Here is a 15,463-nt window from a genome sequence, read left to right as displayed (position 1 = left end):
TATCTCCTTAGCTGTTTTTGCCCACAAATAATTCCGGCTAATATGAGGCTGCATGGAATTACACAGCCATGTCATAACCAAGTAGTTTTCTTGCATCCACTTGGTATATGTCGGGTCTCCCTTGGAAGGTTCTTTCATATCTCCCAGGAGGTACCCTAATTTACCTCTTCCACCAATAGCCATCATGGCTGATTGGGCCCATTCCAAATAGTTTGATCCATCAAACTTTACGGTCGTAATCTGACCACCCATCTCAGAAATACCACCATAACTGATGTTCCCAAGACTGCCTTCTGCCTGAATTTTAGACTCCATTTCTGTCAAGTCTCAAAACAGTACTTGAATCACCAATCACAATCAAAACAGTATAGGCCTGATCTGTATTCTCAGTGTATGTGCACAAAACCGAAGTAATTCTGATCTGAAACCAACTAGCCAACACAGCAGTAGCTGTCCGTAGATCTCTAACCCCCTTAGAACTCTGAGAACAACTTTAAAACAAAACTGATATGCTAGGGAAAGTTAGGGTTTTAATCATTCCTGAAAGGAAGCAATTCAGTCGCACAGTCCAAACTATATAGATGAGCTTGCAGTAGGGTTAATAAGAAACCCTAGAATCTGATCGGATCTACCAATCAACTTAAGAGTAGCTCTAGGTAGATCACAGAGTTCAGTCAACCACTAGGGCTTGCCGCAGATCACTTTCAAACCCTAGAGTAGAGAGAAACACAGTTCGGTCCAGGGTTTGATGTAAAACCCTAGGAAATCGAAGAGAGGAAGAGCTAGAATGGTTCGGCCTTCCCCTCCAGATAGGTCCAACCTATCTTCTCTGAAAGAACTATTAAAAAGTAACAACTTACAAGGAAAAAATAGTTCGCTGCCTTCTAGGGTTACCTGAACCCTAGTCTTCTCTGATCCTTCCTGACCACCAACACTCTGCAACCCTAGCAAGTTTCCAACAGCTGCTAGTACCTCTGGCGATCTCCAAGAATCAGTCTGCGAACTCCTCCTTTTCAGCTTTCAGTCCTAGGAGATTCTCATGTGGTCGGCTGGTATTAGACTCACATGAAAAACCCTAACTTGGCTCTGATACCATGTAGGTTTTCAAGACTGCTATTCAGTCTTGATCACTAAGAGATTTTAGGTTCGATGAGAAGAGAAAGTGAAGAAGATGTAGAAGAAAGAGTGATGGAAGAGCAATAGAACACAAAATTTGAGGAGAAGAACAGAATGTCAATATTCTGCCGCTGCCACTTTAAGTTAATATATATAGGTTATGCTAGTTACATGAAAGGACATATCTGCCCTTGGTGTTTACATCATAACTGCTAACAAATAACAACCAATATAGAACTGAAACTAGAAATAACAGAACAACAAAATAACCACAGCTGTGACTAGATACATTCTACCCTACGGATAGAGTGGTACCACAGCTGTGGGGCCCACATCAATGTTCTCTACAGGGTTCATCAGATTTCTCCCCCTCGGGAGGAACACTAAAGAAAGGAGTCAACTCTGCAAAGGTGACATCCTGAGATACAAAGCGGGTGCCACGAACTGGATCAAAACAACAATAACCCTTTTGTGTAGAGGCATATCCCAGAAACACGCACTTATGAGCTTTAGGTTCAAATTTATGCCTTTGGTGACTATGAATATGCACATAACAAGTACTCCCAAATACACGGAGAGGGAGAGAAAAGAGATCCTCATCCGGGAAGAGAAGACTAAAGGGGGTTTTAAAGCCAAGGACCCTGGAGGGCATACGGTTGATTAGGTAGGTAGTAGTATGAACATCTCCCCAAAACCTTATAGGAACATGGGATGCAAATAAAAGGGATCTGGCAACCTCAGCCACATGTCTGTTCTTTCTTTCTGCCACCCCGTTTTGTTGTGGAGTGTAGGAACAAGAGCTTTGATGAATAACCCCAAAAGTTTCAAGGTAGGTGGAGAGGGTTTTCTCAAAATACTCCTTAGCATTGTTAGAGTAGAATATTTTGATACGGGTATTAAACTGGGTGAGGATGAGTTCATGAAAATTTTTCACAATGATTGGTACTTCATCCCGGGATTTCATGAGATAAACCCAAGTATAACGAGAATAATCATCAATAAAAAGGATAAAATACCTGTAGCCCCCCATGGTTGGCATGTGATATGGCCCCCACACATCAGAGTGAACAATATGGAAAGGAGAAAGAGATCTTTTATTACTGATTGAATAGGAATGTCTACAATGCTTTGCTAGCTCACATGACTCACAATGAAGACTAGATAAAGACACTCCTTTAAACATATCTGGGAACAGATGACTTAAAGCAGAAAAAGACAAATGACCAAACCGAAAATGACGTAACAAAATTTTGTTAACAGACTCTAACACAACTGACTCTAAAGCAACTCCATGAGGTGATCCCAAGGCTTGATCTGGTGTGTCCAGCAGGTATATTCCGTTCGCCTCATGGCCACTCCCAATCGTCCTCTGAGACTGTAGGTCCTGAAAAACACAATGAGTGGGAAAGAAGGTTATGCTGCAGTTCATGGACTTTGTTAAGCTACTAACAGATAAAAGGTTTGTGTTAAGCTTAGGAACATGGAGAACAGAAGATAAGAACAGGGTATCAGAGGTCTTTATATCTCCTTTACCAGAGATGGTGGCAAGTGACCCATCGGCCAGGGATATTTTCTCTTTCCCAGAGAGGAGATGGTATGAACAAAAAAGGTTAGATAGGCTGGTCATATGGTCTGATGCACCAGAATCTATAATCCAAGGGAGTTTATGATTACTTGAAACTGAAGCATGATTTGCTGAGGCATATGTACCTGAGTGAGCAAAAGCCGATGAAGATGATGTACTGTTGGAAGGGTGAGTTGAAGAAACCGTAGCTTCCAGGTGATTTAGGAGCCTCCCATACTTCTCAAAATCCAGTTTCATTGCAGCCAATTGCTCAATAGTTGATTTTTCTTCATTTTCCTTACTTCCCCCCTCAGGCACTGTAGCAGCATTAGCAGTCTTGGATTTTCCCACCTGACTGGGTTATTATTGTTCTTAAACCTATCGGGAAGAAGTTCAGGATGAAGCTTCCAGCAGGTGTCCTTTGTATGCCGTGATTTCTTGCAATATTCACACAACTGCTCTCTTTTCTCAGTAGGGCCCTTCGGTTTCATTCCCGCATGTGCAAAATGTTCTGTAGATGGACTCTGCAACTGCACCTGCCGCCTACTCTTCTCACTACTTATCATAGCATATGCCTGTGAAAGAGTAACCTCATCCCTGGCCAAAATGTTCTGTCTGATAATATCAAACTCAGGGTTGAGTCCAGTGAAAAACTCAAACACCCTATTTCTCTCCACTAGCTTTCTATACATTTCAGCATCCTTTTTACTCTCCCATACCACTGTTTCCATAACATCAATTTCCTACCATAGGGACTTTAGTATGGAGTAGTAGATTGCCACACTCTTCTCCCCCTGTCTCGGTTTCTTCACATCACTTTTCAATTTGTATGCTCTGGCTACATTCAGTTTCTGTGAATAGGTCTCAGTTACACTGTCCCATATCTCCTTAGCCGAAGACATCCAGAGATAGTGCTGGCTTATCTGAGGTTGCATAGAGTTGACTAACCATCCTATAACAGTATAGTTCTCTTGCATCCATCTTTCAAATTCAGGGTCTGTCTCTTCGGGTTTCACCTTGCTGCCTGTGAGATACCCGAGTTTTCCTCTACTACAAACATAGATTTTTATAGACTGTGCCCAAGCAAGATAGTTCGTCCCATCTAGCTTAATTGTGGTAACACCCGTCAAAACAGAATCTACTGGAGCAGGTCTAGAAGCTGGCACCTGCTTGAACTCACTTCCATATGTCTCCATTAATCAAACGAAAATCAAAGAACAGAAAATTTTGAATATGTGAACTTACTTGAAGTCAAACCAGAACTTGGGTGCTTGAAAAGCTAGGGTTTTGCTCCGTCCAGCAGATGGGCGGGAGAGAGGACATTGCCGCACCTACCAGAGTAACCCAAACTCTTCCAAACCTGAATCGCCCTCCTTTAGCAGTCACAAGACACCTTCCAAGCACAGAACGCCACACCCAAGCTTCACCTTTCCTGGTAACTCGAAAATCTCTAGTCGGCTAGGGTTTCGGGCAGCAGCAAAACATCATCACTTCTTGGCAAAATCTGGCCAGAACTAAACTCTCCAAACCCTTCTACCAACTAGGCAAGTGATTCTCTATACTATAGAGAACCTATCTCTCCATACACTCTCTTGATTTTAGAGTGTACAGGAACAAAGAAAAAAGGAAGAGGAACTGAACCCGCTCTGATACCAAGATGTGAATCAGTCCTCTAATATCAGGTTTAAAATCAGTGATTAACAGTACAAATCAGATCTGAATGATAGTGCAAGAGCTGTGTATGTCGAAGAGAAGAGGTAAGAGAAGAAGAAGTCGAATTAGTCTTCCTTCTCCTCTAACCCTATTTTTTATTAATCTCTAAAACAAATTGATGATGACAAGTATACCCTTAAGTGGGCGGCCAGCTTGGCAGTTACATAAAGAAAATAAAATAAGAACAAATAACAGGCCCATTAAGTGAGGCCCATCAACATAAAATAAAAGATAAAATAAAGGATATCACATAAGAGGCTGTTAGGGCCCATTCGGCCCAGTCTCTTTACAGTTTTGAATATCTCAATTTTCTCAAGGATTTTGCTTGCAAGATGGAACTTTTGTAATTAAGGATTTCTGTTTAAGGTGAATTTTGGCTGTAATTTTGGATTATTTTCCAGTTTCTAGGTTTTCAGCTTTAATTAGTTAGTCTTGGAGGAATTTATTATACATAGTGAACATTATAGTTAGTATGGTAATCATCATATTTACTATTTATAGCAATTCCTGAACCTACTGTTTATAGCAATCTTTTGTAAATTCTAGTTTCTTTAATTAATAATTTATTTATTTTTGATAATTCTTAATTAATGATTTATTAGTTACTTCAAAAAAAAAAAAAACTAGTTAGGGTGGTCTATTGGAGAGCAAGTTCTATCTTGTTCTTGTTTCTATTTAATATATGTTTTAAGTAGGTTTAGAATTAGAAAAAGAAATTTAAGGGATGTCTGTCCCTTTATCTCAGTCTATAAATAAGGCCATAATTATATTGGAATTTTAGAGTTGAAAATTTGAATAAAGTTATTGGTTAAAATTGTTCTTGTCACATTGGGGGTTCTTTTGTACTTATATGCTCATGTAATGGTAAAATTTTTGGGCTGGCAAGCATGAGAACACAAGATTGACTTTGAGAGTGGCCACTTTGTGCAAAAAATGCCAAAGGTTAGGACTGTATCTAGTTTACCCCTCCCAAGATACCAGATGGCTGGGATCAACATTGGGTAATGGCCTTATTTTTATGTTCGTCTTTGAAAAAAATCTTTTTGATCTTGTTATTGATAAAAGAAGGCAAAAGAAGCAAAAAAGAAAAAAAAAGAAGATACAAGGAAAAGAAAGAAGAATGCCGAAAATGGGGCTGAAGCTGTATTGAAGTTAACAGCATCTACTCCCCCTTTCTTCAAAGGAATACAATTTCAACCCTGCCATCACCAACAAAACACCAAATCCATAGTTGAGAAGATGAAATGATAACTCCTGCCTAAACAACCCAATACCACAGCAAGAAGAAGCCACAAAGCCTTAACAGCCTGACTGTCTACCTTCCCTTGACATCTATAGCCTTATATCTCTTTACCTTGACTGTCCTTCAGCCTCTTAGAATGAGTTTTGTCCAATGCTCATGACATCACCACTCTCAAGAAAACTGTCTCAGCTTCTAACCCATTAACTATTTCAAGACTTCCAACTGAAAAGAGGATAAAAATATCCCTCTTGACATGAGAAATTCCATTGCTTGACTATCACCTCCATAAATAACAACCATGTTTTCTTACAAGGTTTAATGGAGTCTTGATTGATTCTGAGCTAATCATGTTCAATATGCTAGTCTTAACTAGCATTATGCCATTGTCACTTGGTCCAATGATTCTTCAAATAAGGATCTTGGCTCTTGAATCACCATTACATTGGACTCCTTCACACCAATTTCACCCTTAACATATTCATTATCAAATAGCTGACTGAACACCCACAACCTCTCTTGCTCAAAACCCGCCAAAGATTTAAGTTTCAGTTTCTTGTTGGGCTTCTGCCCAATTCAAAACTGAAACATTCTTAGAAATTTCAGGGGATTTCGGATATCAGATAGAAGCTTCAGGAAAAGGCAATAGTATTTTGGTTTAATCCAATTTCTTTTTCTTTTTTTTTTAATATTTTCTTGTTCTTTATCCCATTCTCATATTTATCTCTTCATAATCATACCCTATGCAAACAACTATAATTTCTCCTATTTTCTCTGTTGGCATTATGAAATATGTTTTCTCTGTATCTGGTCACTCCCAAAATTGGAGTCAAATCTCAAAGTTCCAAATATTCAGTTGAAATTTTATACTTGAAACACACCCACCTTGGCCTCTCTTTCTTCCCTTGGGCTGAACTGACTGTGTAAGAGGATAGATATGCATTATCACCGTGGCATTCTGACAAGGTTCCACGAGCCTCAAGTCTGCGAGCAATAGAATGTGTGAATTCAGGACTGACGCTCACGAGGAGGCAGGATTGGAGAAGCCCTTGCAAGATTGTCAATTTAGGCTTTGCCAATATGAGGGACTTGCTTGATGAGAGTCACCTATATTGGTTTCACCGAATTAGCTAGATCTTGTATCCCATGGCTTCTCATGCAAGGAAGGAATGGTAGCATTTGGTGTGTAACAGACTTAGGGAAAGCCTGCACAACTGGCACCTGGTCCCCCACCTGACAGGTGTCTCTTCCCTGGAGCAACCTAGGATCTGCTGCTTTAACCAACTTTTGGAATATTCTGGAATGTTTCATGAGCCATGCACGACTGCATGGCCAGCATTCTCTTTAAATAGAGGATCCATCACCCTGAGAAAGGGGTTCTTTCCTCTTGTAATTACTTCTGCTCCATCATTTCTCACTCCATCATTGCATTCAACCTTCAGGGCTCTTAGACCGTCTGCTCTCAATCTGTATGGCAAAGAAAACCCCTCTACCATGGTGAAAGGGAGATCACCAGCACCCACATTTTGCATCCCATCCACTCCCTACCATCTTCCATCTCAGTGCTCTCTTCTCCCCCCCTTGGGCTAAAAGCATTAAATTTCTTTTGGGTTATTCATTTTCTTTATGGTCGGGTTAGTGGAGCCTGTACATATCATCCTAAAGTTCCTTTAGTTGCAAAAGATATTCTTTTCTCTCTCCAAATCCTCCACCATACTGCAAAGGAAATTATTACATATAAACCTTTACAGTGCTATTAACTTCAAAATTAAATAGATATATAATTTGGTGAGTTGAAGATGCTCCAAAACTCTAGATCTTTCTAAATTTGGGGATGTAATGATTTGGTTCCATTTGAAGCTCCTATATCCACTCATCAGTGACCAATCCAGGCATTAGTCAAAAAGCATGAAGTTATATTAGAATAATGATTGACTTTGTATATCATCTGGCTGAAACAGAAAGAGTTGATACCTATGACTATAATCAGTCAAACAAGAAAAGTTGCAGATTTGCACCTTTCCCTGTATGTTTTTTAGCTTTTAACATTCAGTTTCATCGTTCTTTCTGAACTTCATTATTATACTTTTTTTTTTTGTTTTTGCATTTTGTTTTATCAAACAGAAGAAAACTAATCTTATTGAAAAAATTGAGCCTTTCAGTTACGTGTCAGATTAGACAATCTTTTTAACCTCTATTTTGACCAATGTACTCTAGGTTAATTGAGGAACATATATGTTCTTTAAATTTTGAGCACAGAATGACTATGCATAAGGGCAGAAGTCATGGCTTTACTCCAAGGCCTGAGATTGGCAAAACAATGGGGAATGCAACACTTAGAAGCAAGGTCCAAAATATCGATACGCCCGATACGCCGGTAGTGGCATATTGGGCAGTATCAGTAGCTTTTTTTTTTTTTATTTTTTTTTAGTTTTTTCTGAATCTGGTTCAGAGGGGCCGGTTAAGGTCCGTTCACCCTCTGAACCGGTCGGGACCCCAAAACACCCCCTGTAGGGGCGTATTGGGAAGCCCCTGATACGATACGTATTGGCCGATATGGCCCAATACTTTGAACCTTGCTTAGAAGTGGAAGGAGACTCCAAGCTGGTAATAGGGTGGATGCAATCTAGAAACCTGGGAGTGTGGCCTCTTAGACATGGTTTAAAGTATCGATACGATACGCTCCGTATCGGGCGTATTGTATCGTATCTTTTGAAAAAGATACGCTCCGAAATGCCTGTTTCCAGGTGTTTTGGAACCCCAACTTTTTTTAATAATAAAAAACATGTTTTTAGCTTCCCAAAAAACCAAAATTTGAAAAAAAAAACTAAAAAAAGTAGAGTTTCGGCCATTTCTAAGTACCGATGTGATACTGCCGATATGCGTATCGTATCGATACTTTGTAAACTTAGCAAGGGAGCTTGGGGTGCAGTTTAAGTGGGTAAGGTCAGCAAATGGAATGAATAACGCTTTAGCTAAGCAAGGGGTAAATAGGGTGGCTTTGTTTTGGGCTTGTTTGTAAGGATTTTTGTTTGGGCTTGTTACTATTTCCTATAAAAAAAGACTATGAATAGGGCTTTCTGATATAGAATATATTGGCATTGCATGTTACATTGCATATCCTTGTTGCTATTTTGTGGTTATAATTTATTATTTTCTTGCTCAGATAAGCCACCTATAGAGGAGCTACAGTACTTCTTAGAATTTCAGATTGCACGAGTCTGGTCACCTGAAAATAGTAATCTTCCAGGATATCAGCGAAAGGAGCCTGTGTGTCCTTCCTTGCAGTACAGCTTGATGGGTCCCAAGCTTTACATCAGCACAGATCAGGTATCTCCATTGTTTTGACCGCTCCTTTCAATGTTCAGAAGAACTAGAGAAAAACACTCAGTTATAAGTTGTCTACTACCTCTTGGTACCCAAAATAAAAAATTTCTATTTTGTGATGACTCTGGTGAAGCTCAGAACATCTGCTTGTGTTGTTATATAAATTTCTTGCCTTTAAAAAAATGTGGAAGGAGATAATATTCATCATGACGGGTCAAAGATCTGTATCTATGTTGCACACAGTTAAGATACAAATAGATTTATTTAAATAGGACAAAAAAAAGGAACATACCATGTGGCTCTTTTTTTTTTGTGGGGGGGGGGGGGGGGCGGGGAACAAAAAGCTGAGCCCATGAAGTCTACTCTATAAAAATAGAACACCAATTCAACGTACCCTTATTAAGGCCACTCTTCACCAATGAGTTGGTCAGAGAATTGGCTAACTGGTTGGTTGCACTGGCATCAAAACAAAATACAGCAGAAACCCAGAAACCCAAAACCAAAAGGCCTATTCAAGAAAAGTAGACCTGCACTAGGCTCAGCCATGTTAACTCAAGTCCTCATCAATAAGTCGGCTACAGAACTGGCTGGCATCTTGTTCCAATGGAACAAGTTCATGTTGGCGGAAAGAGATCCTCCTTAATGTAATCATGATCAACCAAGAATCGTCAGAGTCCTCTCTCATCCAACTGATCACCTGGAAATTCCTCTCCTTGCTTTCCGCTCTAGCAAAGCCAAAGCAGTGTGGTTTACCCATGAAATGGACCTGAATAAACAAGCACAACCTCATTTTCGTGTCTATGGTCTCCAAAAACACCATCTACATTTGATCTCCCAGATTTCCCAAAGAGCACCATCAAGGTTTAGCTCTATACTCCTCGAGAAGGGTGGGAACAAGTGACTGGAAAGATACTGTCTAGTCAAAGAAGGTTCCACATCATCCACAGGAAGGGCAGAATTCCTTGTTGACAATCCAGGGGGTGTTCTACAACATTAATATTTTTGTTTCCATGTCTTTGAAATTGCCATATCAGAAAAGAAAAACCCCATATTCTTGAACTCTGTTTTTGTTTTCAAAGGTGAAAACAAGTTGGTTTTGTTTCAGAAAAAATACATGTTCTTGGAACCATCAAAATAATGGTTTAAAACAAAATCAAATTTTGTAGTGTAGAAATTATATGATTTATGGAACATGATATTAAATTATTAGATGAAAGCAAGAATTCAAGAACATGTTTTTGGTTTCAATTTTGAAAACAAAAAACACATACAGAACCAAAAACATGTTTTTTTTTGTGTTTTTGTTTTGAGAAACATCTTTTCAAACCAGATGGTTCTGATTTGTTTTTGGAACCAGCAACAAGAAAAACAATTCATGTTGTAGAACGCCCCTCCAGTGCCACCCTAATTGCAATGGGGTCAATGATAAATTTATGGCTCTGCTCCTAAGCTGGCACTTCTCTCCCCCAATTGATCAAAGTAAGCTGCTCTCAGACCCACATAACCCTTTCAGTTTCAGTGTGAGGGGAGAAGAAAGAGGTACAAATTAGCATTAAATAAAGAAAAATAGCACCAGATCTTTTCACAAGCGAAAGCGATAAACTGATGCATTATTTCTCTACTAATCTTGTTTATTCCATTGTTTAATCTGATACTATAATTGATGGGGGTAAATGATTACATTGCTATAGTAGTCTAAAATTCTAAATACATTTCTGGCTCTACAAATATCAATTTTTTTATTTTGCCACATCAATTTCTGAAACTTGTATGGCCCCATACATATCCAGCAAATAGATCCCAATTTATCTGATCTGTCTTTTGCTTCTAAGTTTGTTCGTGCCATCATATTTTGCAGATAACAGTTGGTCGTAAGCCTGTAACTGGGCTCAGACTTTGCCTCGAAGGATGCAAGCAAAACCGATTAACCGTCCATTTGCAGCATTTGGCATCTCTTCCTAAGATCCTACAACCCCATTGGGACTCACACATGGCCATTGGAGCACCAAAATGGCAAGGTCCTGAGGAACAAGATAGCCGGTGGTTTGAGCCAATTAAGTGGAAGAATTTTGCCCATGTAAGCACAGCACCCATAGAGCACACTGAGACCTGTATTGGGGATCTTTCAGGTGTTCACATTGTAACTGGGGCCCAGCTAGGTGTCTGGGATTTTGGTGCCAAAAGTGTCCTTCACCTGAAACTTCTCTTCTCTAAGGTACCGGGCTGTACAATAAGGAGATCAGTGTGGGATCACAACCCCTCAAGTACTTTTCCGCACAAGGTTGGCAGTGCATCTTCTTCATCCTCTTTAAATGAGAGAAGTTCGGATGATAAAAAGGTTGATAGTTCGGGCCAGACTGGGAAGCTGGCAAAGATCGTTGATTTGACAGAGATGTTAAAAGGACCACAAGACATACCTGGCCACTGGTTGGTTACGGGGGCAAAACTTGGGGTTGAGAAGGGAAGAATTGTGTTACGTGTAAAGTATTCCCTATTGAACTATTGAAGATCTCTTGTTGTAATACTTTGTATCCCTTGACGGCATTGCCAAGCATATTTTTTTTGCACAGCAAGCACGATTGTTCATTTGTTCTTATGTAAATACTCCATGTCTTCATAGTGTCTGATTAGGATCTGAGGTCCTGTTCTTTTGTCGTTTGATTTTGGTGCTGATTTATGTTTTCTGGGTGAGGTTCCTTTTTAAGAGTATGCTAGTTGGTCAAAATAAATATATTTTGTAGTTCTTTGGAAGAATTTTACTATGTAAATTCTCGTTTGGTTGAATTTGATATCAAGGGGTAACAATTTGAGAACGACCCAAAGCAGGAGACATGTTCTCGTCTCATCAAGTGGACTCGTTGAAGTCCCCCAATTTCAACCAAGTCAAGGTTATTTTTGACGCTTCAGTTCAGGGTCATGGACAAGCTGCTATATACACATGCAAGGTTCATATCTGGTACATTGATTGTAACGTATTACCTCACACAAGCAGTTAAGATGTGTACTTTTAGGATATACTTGTAACTAAGCACATGCATTGCACATGAGAAAATTTTCTTCATATTAATTACCTGAATTTTAGATATATCATAGTTAAGATAGAAATTGAAAATTAAAAAAAAAGTAACAATGTGATTAAAAATAAACTTAAATATTTTATTATTCAATTAAGACATTATGTATTTTTTTTTGAAAAGTTGGATCATTGACCCACCATCTAGATACGAAATAGCATTGCTTTCGAATTAGTTTTAAATTAGGGGAAATTATAGTCGGAGCCGGTTGTACACTTAAAATTTGGTTACAAGTTGGTCCATAAACCAACAAAACTCTAACAAACGTCTCTACATTTCAAGTTATAAAAGTCCTCGCCATGTCATCGGAGGGTAATGTGGCTATTGCCAACATGGGACTCTTAATCCATATTAGACATAATAAAAAGTACTGAAATTGCCCTTTAATGTTGGGCGATTGGAAAATAAAAAAAAGGGTTTTTAGTTTCACTCTCTCTCTCTCTCTCTTTCTCTCTCTCTCTGTCACAATTTCCCTCACACTCTTTCACTCATAATCATCTTTATCTGCTCAACGACTATGTGATTTGAAAATAAAAAAAAATGGTTTTTGGTTTCTGTATTTACGTTCTCTATATCAATTTCTCTCATTCTTTCTCTACTTATCGTTCTCCCACAATCTCTTATTTCTTTCTCGGTCGGTTTCTCATTCTCCCTTAATTTTTATCGTTCTCCCTCAGTTTCTCTCCCTCTCAGTCTTCGTTTTTTATTTTCTTATTTTCTTACACACTTATATGATATTAATCAGATCGTATAAAAGAACATGAAACCAACTTGGTATGGTTCAAAAAATTATTACACCAATTTGATAAAATTCACAAGAAACTCTTGGCTATGAAATTTACACCAATTGGAGAATAGTAAAGATTGAGGGAGAAGAAGATTTTGACCGAAAGGGAGAGTGAGGGAGAAGAATGAGATAGATTGAGGGAGAACAATAGAGAGAGAGAGGTTTTGATTTGGCTACAGACCAAAGTGGAGAGAGTGGGAGAGACAGAGGGAGTAGGAGATCGAGAGATGACTGTGAGAGTGAGAGAGAAGGAAGGGCGATTGAGAGACAAAGGGAGTGGAAGAGAAACTGAAAACCTATTTTTGATATAGGTTTTCTGTTGTGTCCAACATGGAATAAGAGTCCCATGTTGGCAACAACCACATAAGCCTCTAATGACATGGCGAGGGTTTTTATAATTTGGAATGTAGAGCTAGTTTTCAGAGTTCTGTTGGTTTTGGGCCAATCTGCAACCTAATTTAAAATGTACAATCGACTTTGACTATAATTTTCCCTTTAAATTATATATTTCATTTACATTATATAAAATATTTTTTTACTTATCACACTTAAATTTTGTTTGTCTATAGTATCATTTTACTCAAACCACTAACCCACCATCTAAAAATAAAAATTGTTTGATTTCTAGGTTGACATTAAATTTTGTATTACATTTCCATCATTGATAAAATTATTTCTTATGTATAAAACTTATTTTTGTTCAATATAATGAATGTATAATATTAGAGATGTACCCAATATTTTATTTTATATATATATAACATTAGATATGTACCCAAAATTTTCTCTTATCTTTTTTTATTTTTTATTTTTGTGATTCTTTGTATTTTCTATTATAAAAAATTTTATTATTTGACTATGACATCATTTAATTTCTAGGTATATTTTGAAATTGGCTTTCCATTTTCATCATTAATAAAAATACTTCTTACGTTTCATAGTTATTTATTTTAATTTTTATTATTTAATTATGACATTATTTATTAATCCATTTGACCCCAAAATGGTCAAATTGCTTGCCCACCACTAGGAGGGAAGAAAATGGCTTTGTTTTCAAATTACTTTTCAATATATTTAATTTTATACTATTAAAATTAATATTGTGGATTTAATACAAGAATTTAATGATGAGAAGAATATATTTTAAATATAGGATTTAATGAGAGAGAATAGGAAAATATTTTTATTTCCAATTGGTTTTAAATTTTATATTCCATTTTCATCATTAATAAAAACATTTCTTATTTAACATACTTATTATTGTTTAATATGTATGTTAAAAATGTTCCCAATTTTTTTAATTTCTATTTTTTTATTTTATCTATTTTTTAATTTTATTATTTAATCATGGCAGCATGGATTAACCCATTTAACCCAAAATGATTTAATTTCTTACCACCACTTAGATGAAAATACTATTTTTTCTAGGTAGATATTAAAGGTATAAGCTTTTATGTTTTTGGAATTATTAATTTATTAAGTATAGATTTAATTAATAGAACTTAATGATGAGAAGAAATAAGAATGACTTAAATATATGATTCAATGAGCATGAATCCAAGTTAATAACTTAAATGTTGGATTTAATGAGAGAGGATTGAATGCATTGAATATCTTTAAATTACCCATTTTCAACTCATTTAATATTAAGAACCAATTACCCTATTTGCCCTCATTTTTTTTTCATTAAATTTAAATATAGAGGGGTAAATATTGTCCTTAGAAAATTCCAGAAATATTCTTAGGGCCATTCGTACTTTTAAAGTAGTATAGATTTGGGTTTCCCTACCATATCCTTCTCCCAACTGGTTGGGATTGGTTACTTGAATCCTGTTTTGACATTCTGTTCTATTCAGTGCAATATTTATTATTAAATTATGGGCACTTAAATGATTTTTTATTATTTCCAAAGTCTTTAGTCTAGTCTTCCCCTAGCTCTTCTAGCCCCTTTAACTCCAAGTTCTTGTAGATGGTCTTCTATACATATAACCAAACTATCTTAATCTACTTTTCTCTCATTTTATCATGTGTTAGAGCTACCCCTAAATTTCTTTGTATAACTTCATTCTAACCACGTATTTTTTTTTTTTAAATTTTACCACTCATCTATGTGAGAATTTGCATTCTTGTTACACTTATTATTTTTTTTCTGGAGCTTTTCGTTTGGCCCAGAGATATTTGCCTATCACATAAGATTTTGCATGCACCTGTTTATTTTGTCCATTTTGTTTTAATTCTATTGGCAAATTCCTCAATCTCTTATTTATTATAAATTAACAAACCAAGATAATGAAAGAGGTCACATTGAATGATCTCCTCATCTCCAATCCTCAATATACCCTGGTATATGTCGATATGCGTCATAAATTTGTCTTTTTAAGGGTCCATTTGGTTAACGGAAATAGGGGTCTGGAACCAGAATTGGAATGGTCTATTATGATTCCAATCATTTGGTTGGGTAGAATGGGAATCTCATTACCATTCATGGTGAAATGGCATTATCCCTTTTGAGGGAATGGTCATTCCCATTCCCTCCCTTGAGAATGAAAATCCATTCCAGCTGACTCCAATTCTTGTCTGAACCAAATAGATGGGAGGAGTAGAGTATTCCAATTCCATGGATTTCGGTTCTGATTGCAAAC

The 15,463-nt window shown here is 37.3% G+C and overlaps 1 protein-coding gene across 1 annotated transcript in view; it reads left to right on the top strand.

Moving 5' to 3' along the window:
- Positions 1–11,773, top strand: part of LOC104609003 (MACPF domain-containing protein CAD1-like) — a 44,109-nt gene extending 32,336 nt beyond the window's left edge. The window contains exons 6-7 of the mRNA XM_010275166.3: positions 8,800–8,963; positions 10,819–11,773. Coding sequence (XP_010273468.1) covers positions 8,800–8,963; positions 10,819–11,466 — 812 coding nt within the window. The 3' untranslated portion in view covers positions 11,467–11,773. The remainder of the gene's footprint in view (positions 1–8,799; positions 8,964–10,818) is intronic.
- Positions 11,774–15,463: the final 3,690 nt, after the last annotated feature.

Source organism: Nelumbo nucifera, chromosome 3 (assembly GCF_055504915.1).
Source record: "Nelumbo nucifera cultivar China Antique chromosome 3, China Antique-T2T, whole genome shotgun sequence".
Taxonomy (NCBI): domain Eukaryota; kingdom Viridiplantae; phylum Streptophyta; class Magnoliopsida; order Proteales; family Nelumbonaceae; genus Nelumbo; species Nelumbo nucifera.
Note: the sequence above shows the minus strand (reverse complement) of the source record. Positions and strands in the feature narration are given on the sequence as shown.